General features: G+C 60.2%; 1 protein-coding gene across 2 annotated transcripts; it reads left to right on the top strand.

The window, feature by feature from the left end:
- MCOLN1 (mucolipin TRP cation channel 1) lies at nt 1–7,858 on the top strand. 2 transcript variants are annotated; one of them, XM_065873272.1, is made up of 14 exons: nt 1–139; nt 1,628–1,833; nt 2,376–2,543; nt 2,630–2,795; nt 3,274–3,382; nt 3,627–3,723; nt 3,947–4,046; nt 4,233–4,339; nt 4,444–4,593; nt 4,740–4,841; nt 5,252–5,374; nt 5,753–5,968; nt 7,406–7,536; nt 7,640–7,858. In XM_065873272.1, exons 1-14 carry the CDS (start codon nt 109–111, stop codon nt 7,674–7,676), a joined length of 1,743 nt encoding a protein of 580 aa, XP_065729344.1. In that variant the 5' UTR covers nt 1–108; the 3' UTR covers nt 7,677–7,858. The 2 variants fall into 2 exon arrangements, with proteins under 2 accessions (XP_065729344.1, XP_065729345.1); XM_065873273.1 differs by lacking the exon at nt 5,753–5,968.
- Nucleotides 7,859–9,174: the final 1,316 nt, after the last annotated feature.

Below are 9,174 nucleotides of genomic sequence, written 5' to 3'. Positions count from 1 at the left end.
GGGTTTGAAGCTACACCGCGAGGGAGCGAGGCCGCAGTGACAGCAGCGGGTGTTTAGACGCCGGTTGCGCCGCCGCGCCCGCCGGCGTTCGGCGCTCCCCTCCCCGGCATGGCAGTGCCCGTAGGCCCGCGCGGCTCAGGTGAGGGCGCGGGCGGCCCCGCAAGTCCCAGGACGCGTGCGGCGGACGGGCGGGCGGCTTCTCCGACCTGGGGCGGCGGAGCTCCCGGTTTCCCTTTCCTCAACTCTGATGCTGACCTCTCAGCGTCCCCTTGGCGTAGATATGGGCAGACGACTCCTAGAACCTGGGCGGCGGATGGGCATCAGCTTCTCCGACCTCGGAGTGGCGGGACTCCGACCGCCCTTCCTGAACCCAGGCTCTGCTCTGAGTACCTCAATTCAGGCAGCTGGCGGATCGCCAGCTTTTCCGACTCAGGCGGCGAGGGTCCCAGGATTTGCATTCTGAGCCTAGATTCGGATTGTTCAGCTTTGCTGGAACTCCGACAGCGGGCCCCAGCTTCTCCAACCCGCACGTCAGATTCCCAGGCTTTCCTTCCACAAACCAGGAGGCAGATGTTCAGCTTCTCTAAACTTAGGCAGGAGTGCTGGGGGCGGGGTTGCCACCTTAAGCGCAGGCGCCTAACTCAATTTCAGATCTCCAAACACAAGGAAGCTCAGTCGCCTCTCACAGGGCAGCATGGAGGAATGCCCTTTGTGTTGATCTTCCCTTCTTAAGCTAGCTGCAGACACCTGAAAGATGTCCTGGCTGGTAGAGTCTGGGATGGATTAGCTGTGATCCCAGCCAGGGAGGCAGCCTCCCTTCTGGCTTCCCATGCAGCTATCTTGTAAACAACCGCGACAGCATCTGAGCTCCAAAGGGACCAGGGGCTGGCCCTCCCTGCAGGACAGGTTCTGACAGTGCCTACATTTCATCCTGGTGGCCATGCCAGGCAGGGGGCCAGCCAGACCCTGGAAGGAAGCGGGGTTCTCCCAGTGGGGATGGTGGGTTGTGTCAGGAACAGTTCAGGGCTGCTGTGACCAGCTATGACCCGAGCCGTTGCTGAAAACTTGGGCTTTCATCTTGGACTGGTCAGGATTGAAAGGAATAAGTGGTCCTTAGAGTAGCCTCTATTCAGGAGTTCCCTGGGGGTCCAGTGGTTAGGACTCAGCGCTTTCACTGTTGTGGCTCGGTTCAATCCCTGGTCAGGGAACTAAGATCCCACATGCCACACGGCACAGCCAAAAAAAAAAAAAACCAAAACCAAACCAAAAAAATAGAATAGGCTCTATTCATTGAGGAATTATTGAGACTCAGAGACCGACTGCTTTGTAAGTGCCAAATCCTTAGCTTCTTGGTGAGAGATTTTATTGCCCCATTTTGCAGATGAGGTAGCTGAGGCTCAGGGAAGCTGAGTGCCCTGGAGCAGGGGCAGGAATCAACTCAGGCCCTTTTGAGTGACTTGAAACCGCTGAGCCAGCACTGCTGCATATATCTCTAAAATGTTACGGATTTTCTGGTTTCCCTTAGATCTCTCAGAGTTCTTTCTTGGCTGGAGCTTGGGACCTGCCTCCCCTATTGGCAGGTGAACCTGCCTAGGCCTGGTCCCCACTGCCCTCTCCCATCCCACAGAGACTGAGCGCCTCCTGACACCCAAACCTGGGTATGGGACCCAGGTGGGGCCTTCCCCAGCCCCTTCCACCCCTCCAGAAGAGGAGGATCTCCGCCGTCGTCTCAAGTACTTCTTCATGAGCCCCTGTGATAAATTTCGGGCCAAGGGCCGCAAGCCCTTTAAGCTCATGCTGCAGGTGGTGAAGATCCTGGTGGTCACAGTGCAGGTGAGACCTTCAGGGCCCCCACCCCCACCCCGCAGAATGCCACCTGTGGTTGCTGCTTTCCTCGAAGGAGAATCTTGGAGTCAGAGCTTAGTCCTGACCCCACAGTCCCATATCATTATAGCGACAGTGGCACTAATCCGTCAGGAAGCCCTCTCGGGTCTGCACGGGAGCAGCTCCTTTAAGCTTCGTAAATGCCCTCTGAGGCCCTAGCCACTGCTCTTGCCCCTTTCTATAGCTAGGACAGCTGAGGCTCAGAGAGGTTAAGGGACTTGTCCAAAGTCACATAGCAGCTGAGCCTTGGAAGGTGGCACTCGGACCCTGGCAGTGTGGTGCTGTGCTGACTCTCGAACATTCATCCGGTAAACATTTCATGAACGTTAGTTGTTGCCACGAGTTCTATGAGTGGCCACTCTGTGCTGTGCCTTGGGGACGTATGGTGGTCATGCCCTCACGGGGTGGGCCTTCTCTTTACTCTGCCTCCGCTCATGTGCCGTGGGAGACCCCATGCCGGCAGTGCCAATCCTCCCCATCCCTCCCGCCAGCTCATCCTGTTTGGGCTCAGCAACCAGCTGGTGGTGACATTCCGGGAGGAGAACACCATCGCCTTCCGGCACCTCTTCCTGCTGGGCTACTCGGACGGGGCGGATGACACGTTTGCGGCCTACACCCGGGAGCAGCTGTACCAGGCCATCTTCCACGCCGTGGACCAGGTGTGGGCGACCAGGAGCAGGTGGGCAGGTGGGCCCGCCCGGGAGAACAGGCGGGGCTCACTGACCCTCCCCTCCTTTGCCCACAGTACCTGATGCTCCCCGACGTGTCCCTGGGTCGGTATGCTTACGTGCGGGGCGGGGGCGGGCCCTGGGCCAACGGCTCGGCCCTGGCCCTCTGCCAGTGCTACTACCACCGGGGCCACGTGGACCCAGCCAATGACACCTTTGACATCGACCCCATGGTCATCACTGGTGAGTGGGCTGGGCAGGGCTCAGCTGTCGGGATTTAAAAAAAAAAAAAAAAACAACAAACATAGAAGCAATGTTGTAACAAATTGAATAAAGACTTTAAAAATGGTCCACATCAAAAAAAAAAAATCGTTAAAATCCACTCTGCATCCTGCCCATCCGCGAGATGGGGTGGTCACGATCGTTAATAATTTGACGATTAGCAGAATGCTTGGCACGCGGAAAGAGCTGAGTGTTATGTTTCACTATCATTCATCCCCTAAACATTTGGGGGCCCACTGAGCGCCAGGCACTAGGGTCTGTGTAGGGAGTGAGACAGACAGACCAGGCCTGACCCTAGGGGGAGACAGCAGGAACAAACGACAAATGTCGAAGTATGAAGGGGGAAGGAAAGCAGGGACGGGGTCTGTCGGGGACTCTGGGGAGACCTGCCTGTGCCTCCCCTGTCCCCAGTGTCCCTTCCCTGACTCCCTGTCTTCAGACTGTATCCGGGTGGACCCTCCCGAGAGACCCCCTGTGCCCCCCAGTGATGAGCTCTCCCTCTTGGATGGCAGCACCAGTTACAAGAACCTCACGCTCAAATTCCACAAGTACTGCCCCATCAAGGGGGCCGAGGAGGGGGGAGGCAGGGCTCCAGGCATCTTCAGGGGTGGGGGTGGTGGGCGGGGCAGCCGCTTCCCCACAGGCGGGGGCAGGGGCGGGCCATGCCGATGTGGCCACGTGAGCACTTCCTCTGCCAGCTGCAGAGTCAGCGTGGGGCAGGGGTGCTGGCACTCCGGGGCAGGAGGGATGGGCAGAGCCCCCTCGCCCTCACCCAAGCCTCCCCCCGCCCAGGCTGATCAACGTCACCATCCACTTCCAGCTGAAGACCATCAACCTCCAGAGCCTGATCAACAATGAAATCCCAGACTGCTACACGTTCAGCATCCAGGTGAGCGCGCAGCGCCTGGGGTGTGGGGCGAGGGACCGGCCAGTGACGGGGTGGCATGGTGGGCAGGGGACTTCTGAGTCCTGGGGCTGGGGACCCTCGGCCAGGGGCAGCGTGGGGGTGATGGGGGAGGCTGGGGCTGGAGAGACCATCCGTCCTGCGCCTCTGGGGGCCTAGGTCTGCTGAGGTTTACTCTGTCCCATTCCGTCCCGCCACACCCCCGCAGATCACATTTGACAATAAGGCACACAGTGGGCGTATCCCCATCAGCCTGGAGACCCAGGCCCACATCCAGGAGTGTAAGCACCCCAGCGTCTTCGGCCATGGTGAGCCCCCAAGCCCCCCGACTAGCGCTGACCGGGGGCCCCAACCTGCCCAGGAATTCCCCAAGCCCCAGACCAGCACGGACCAAACTCCCGACTTACCCAGAGAAACCCATGAGCCTGATGACCAGCCCAAACCCGCCCTGAGGCCGCCTCACTCCTGGCCCTGCCTTCGGCCCCTCCGCACAGGAGACAACAGCTTCCGGCTCCTCTTTGACGTGGTCGTGATCCTGACTTGTGCCTTCTCCTTCCTGCTGTGCGCCCGCTCGCTGCTGCGAGGCTTCCTGCTGCAGAACGTGAGAGCCGCCCCCAGCCTTCCCCAGCTCTGGGACCGTCAAGGCCCGGGTGGCAAGCCTCCCATGTCCGGACCGGCCCTCACCCCGCCCACCTCCCCCTGCAGGAGTTTGTCAGGTTCATGTGGCGGCAGCGGGGACAGGTCATCAGCCTGTGGGAGCGGCTGGAATTTGTCAACGGCTGGTACATCCTGCTGGTCACCAGCGACGTGCTCACCATCTCAGGCACCATCATGAAGATTGGCATCGAAGCCAAGGTGGGTCCTGCCCACGCCCTGCCCCCGAGCCCCGGGGTCTCCTTCCAGACCCTGGACCCCTCTCCCACCCCTGCTGATGCCTGCCCGGGGCCCCATCCCCAGGGAAGGGCCAGGCTGGATGGGGTTGACGCTGCTTCTGCTCCTAGAACCTGGCAAGCTATGACGTCTGCAGCATCCTCCTGGGCACCTCGACGCTGCTCGTCTGGGTCGGTGTCATCCGCTACCTGACCTTCTTCCACAAGTACAACGTAAGCCTCCGACGTGCAGGCGGGGCCCTCCCAGGGGCGGCCACGTGTCCTTTAATTGCCACCCCCACCCCCAGATAAATTCGTACACGTATTGCCACCACCAGCCCCTGCAGATGACCCGCCAGGAGCCTCTTCCCCATACCTGCCCACACCAGGCACACCTGTCATTCCACCTGGGCAGGGCTCACGTGAGCCTGCTCTTTCATACTCCTCCCCCGAGCTGAGTCCAGCCAGGGGGTGCCCTCGGGCCTACTCAGCACCACCCTGCCTTGTCGATGGTCATCCCGGTTTCTGTGGTCACCCCATCATGCCCTTGGGCAGGCTTCACGGCCCACCTGGCTTGTGGTCCCACCCCCATTGCTGACACACACCCCCACCCTCCCCCGACCCCAACCCCCACCCCTCCGCAGATCCTTATTGCCACGCTGCGGGTGGCCCTGCCCAGCGTCATGCGCTTCTGTTGCTGTGTGGCCGTCATCTACCTGGGCTATTGCTTCTGCGGCTGGATTGTGTTGGGACCCTACCATGTGAAGGTAGGGGCTGGCCGGGACCTGTGGGTGGCACTTGTGACCCACAGATGAGGGATCCCTGGCTCCCCATCTTACTTCCCAAGTCCCCTGACTCCTGGTCTATCTACTGTTGACTTGGTGACACTGAATGACCCACCTTGACCCCCGGTTCCTTACCAGCAAGTTTGCAGCAGTTCTACCCACCATCCCCTCTGATCCCCGGTGACCCTAGCCTTGACTCTATGACGTTGTCATTATTCAGTGACCGCCCCCCCCCAGTGGCTCTATCGTGACTACTGGTACTCTGTACGCTGTCCCCTCTGACCCCACAAAGCCCCCAACCCCGGCCCCCAGCCGTGCCCACAACTCCCTCTGACCCCTGACCCCCCTGCCCACCGGCAGTTCCGCTCGCTGTCCATGGTGTCCGAGTGCCTTTTCTCGCTCATCAACGGGGATGACATGTTCGTGACGTTCGCGGCGATGCAGGCGCAGCAGGGCCGCAGCAGCCTGGTCTGGCTGTTCTCCCAGCTCTACCTGTACTCCTTCATCAGCCTGTTCATCTACATGGTGCTCAGCCTCTTCATCGCACTCATCACTGGCGCCTACGACACCATCAAGGTCAGCTGCCGGCCCACCCGCCCCCTGGCCGGCCTGCCTTCCCCCTGCCTCCCCGTGGGGCTGTGCATGCATGCGTCCACGCACGGCCCCAGACTCGGGCTCTGAGTCCCTCGTGGTTGGCCACGGCGGGGTGCGCAGAGGAGGACCCAGGGAGAGAATGTGGGAGATGCTACGAGGCCAAAGGAGAGGGTGGCTCGGAACTGGGGGGCCCGGGAGGGACCCATACCGTCCCGGTCACAGCTGCCACACTCTCAGTTTTATCAAGGTGTGGGGCTCGGGCCAGGTAGGGTTCCTGCGTCTGCTTTCACCGACAGGGAAACTAAGCCATAGAATTTCAGTGACTCGCCCAAGGTCAGCTACCAAGCACGTGGTGGAACCCAGCTCAATCTACGACTGTCTCATTCCGGAAGCCCCGCTCCCAACCCCTCTGTCCTGTGGGTCTGGGGAAGGGTGGTTGTCCTGCAGGCTGCAAGGGTCAGAGCAGAACATGGGCGTGGCAGGTAGACAGGATCTTTTAGCAAACACGTGTGACAGCCTACTGTGTGCCAAGCCTGGTGCTGGGTGCCCGGCATCTGAGGAAACATACATGGTCTGTCCAAGACTGATGGGCAGGATGAATGATGCACAAACGGGAGTATAACAGCCAACTGATGAGAGGTGTAAAGGAAGTATGGAAGGTTACAGAGAGGCCCCTGCTTTAGACTTGTATCGGGCTGAGTCCAGGAAAGTTTCTAGAATGTGCTGTCCAATAGTAGTCTCTAGTATGAAAATGAAATACAATTCCAAATTCAGTTCCTCACTCACACCATCCACAGAGCAAGCGCCCAAAAGCCAATGTGGCTAGTAGCTACCAGATTTGGACAGCATAGATATCACACCTCTCCATCATCTCAGGAAGTTCTGGACCGATGAGACAGGAGCCCAAGAGAGAGCACCAGGGAGAAGGAACAGCCAAAGCAAAGACCTAGAGCCAGAAAGGACTTGGAGAGGAGATAATTGGCCCTGTGAGGTTGGGAGAGATGAAGACAAGGCTAAAAGCCAGAACATTCACAGCTGCGGGGAATGCAGATGTTTGCACCCCGCCCGCTCGCTCGCCGCCCCCACAAGTGGGTGGTTGTCAAGCACCCAGATGGGGTCAGGCACGGCTCGAGGCGCTGGAGCCACAGCGGAGGGCACCAACTGACCAAGATTCAGGGTGTGCACACATTCAGTGGTCAGGGAATGTCTCCGGGTGAAGCAAACCACGAGGAACAGCAGGTGGAGGGCACAGCACGGTGCAGAGGCCCAGAGGTGGGAGCCTGGTTGGTCCACAAGGACCGGTGAGAAGATCCAGATGACTGGAGAGAAGGGGGGAGGAGGGGGAGGGGAGGGCGCATCTCAAGGGCCTCGGAAGTCAGAGGCCACTTTCATGCCGGGCTGCGGGGCATCTCTCCCCAGCATCCAGGCGGAGCGGGCGGAGAGGAGAGCGAGCTCCAGGCCTACATCGCGCAGTGCCAAGACAGCCCCACCTCCGGCAAATTCCGCCGTGGGAGCGGCTCCGTCTGCAGCCTCCTCTGCTGCTGCGGCAGGTTGGAGGCCGGGTTGACTTGGGTTTGGGATTGGCTGGGGGAAGGGAAGCGGGCCTGAGGGAACTGATGCCTTCCGCCTCCGCTGACACCGACCCTCCTCCAGGGACGCTTCGGAGGAGCATTCGTTGCTGGTGAATTGACTCGGACCCGGACCGTCATAGGACATTAGCCCCCGGACTGCGGAGACCCATGCTTATTTATTTTAGCCTTCGCTTTTTAAGGACCGGCTCCTTGTCGCGCCCTGGGAGGGCCTGGGCTAGTCGGGTCGGACATTGGAGTGGGACAGGGAGGGTTAGAGTGGGTGGTAAATAAACGGGAAAATTAACTTGCTCTCATTTCTAGCGGGAGGGGTATTCCCTGCGCCAACTGGTCTCCGGTCCCTTTAAAGCGTCGCCACACTCAGTGTGGCTGGCTCCGCGCGACCTTCCAAGCATGGCGGGGGGCGGGGCTGTGCCGCACCCAGAGGTGAATAACTTAAAGGGGCCGCGCCTGCGGCGCTGGGCAGAACGCTAACGGAGTTGGCGCAGAGTGGACCCCGGCTGCGGCCCTTTGGGTGAGTCCGGGTTTTCTTCGCCCCGTCCCTTCGCGGGTTGTTAGCGAGCCCTCGGCTTTCCCAAGGTGTGTCTTCCGCCGATTCCCGGTAGCTCTCGACTTTCTGACTCTCCCATCCCCCCCCCCCACCCCGCCAGCCTCCGGCAGGTGTTTTCGCACCGGCAGCCAGGTGCACCCTCGGGTGGAAGGGGACTAGTCCCCCGTGAATTTTACAGGTAATGTCTCAAGGACCCAGTGACTCCCCCAGATTTCCATTAATACTCGAATGGCGCCAGAAACAGCCTCAGCCTCCCAGAAAAGTCTCAGTAATATTCCAGCATTCCTCAGTATCATGCTCGGACGACTGCAGGGACGTGCCCAACCAGCTCCCGGTTTTCCCAGTAATAGTCCTATAGTCCTCAGAATTTCTCGGTAACTTCCTAGTGAGCCCCCACCCACCCACCCGTAATTCCAGCGTCCCTGGTTACGTCTCCCAGCAATGGCGCCAGCATCGTTCCTGGAATCCCAGTGGTGCTCCGCACCATCAGAGACCCCATAACTTTACTATTACGTGACAGTAAATCTCCAGCATCACCCAGTAACACTTTGCGAGCCCACCCCACTCCGTGCGTCCCAGGATGCTACTGAGACCTCGGCATTGCACCACGACCCCTTGTGAAGGCGCTCCCGGCTGCACTCCCGCGTGCCCCAGTCTCTGTCTCCCCGGGGCCAGGCTTGGACCGGGAGCCAGGCATCTCCCCGGCCCCATGACTCGGGCCCAGTTTTCGTGGGGTGCGGGCATCCAGTCTTCGCAGGGGGTGCTGGGGTGCGACCTGGGGATCGATAGATCAGGATTGATCAATCCTTCAGAGACTAGGGAGGGGGCCACCTGCTGGAGAGAGCCGTGCCCCTTCAGGGACTTGTTCGCTGGCTGCTAACAGTGGGTGCCCTGCCGGCTGCCCTTTGGCCCCAGGGTGGGTCTGGATAAGTGGGGCATCAGGTCGGCCTGGTGCGTAGGTAAGGGGAGCCTGGTGGGGACCCGGGGACCCACCTTACTCCTTAGCTCGGGCCCCGAGGTCAATTTGCCCCACCCCTCTGCTCCGCAGC

This window comes from Phocoena phocoena, chromosome 3 (genome assembly GCF_963924675.1).
Source record: "Phocoena phocoena chromosome 3, mPhoPho1.1, whole genome shotgun sequence".
Taxonomy (NCBI): domain Eukaryota; kingdom Metazoa; phylum Chordata; class Mammalia; order Artiodactyla; family Phocoenidae; genus Phocoena; species Phocoena phocoena.
Note: the sequence above shows the minus strand (reverse complement) of the source record. Positions and strands in the feature narration are given on the sequence as shown.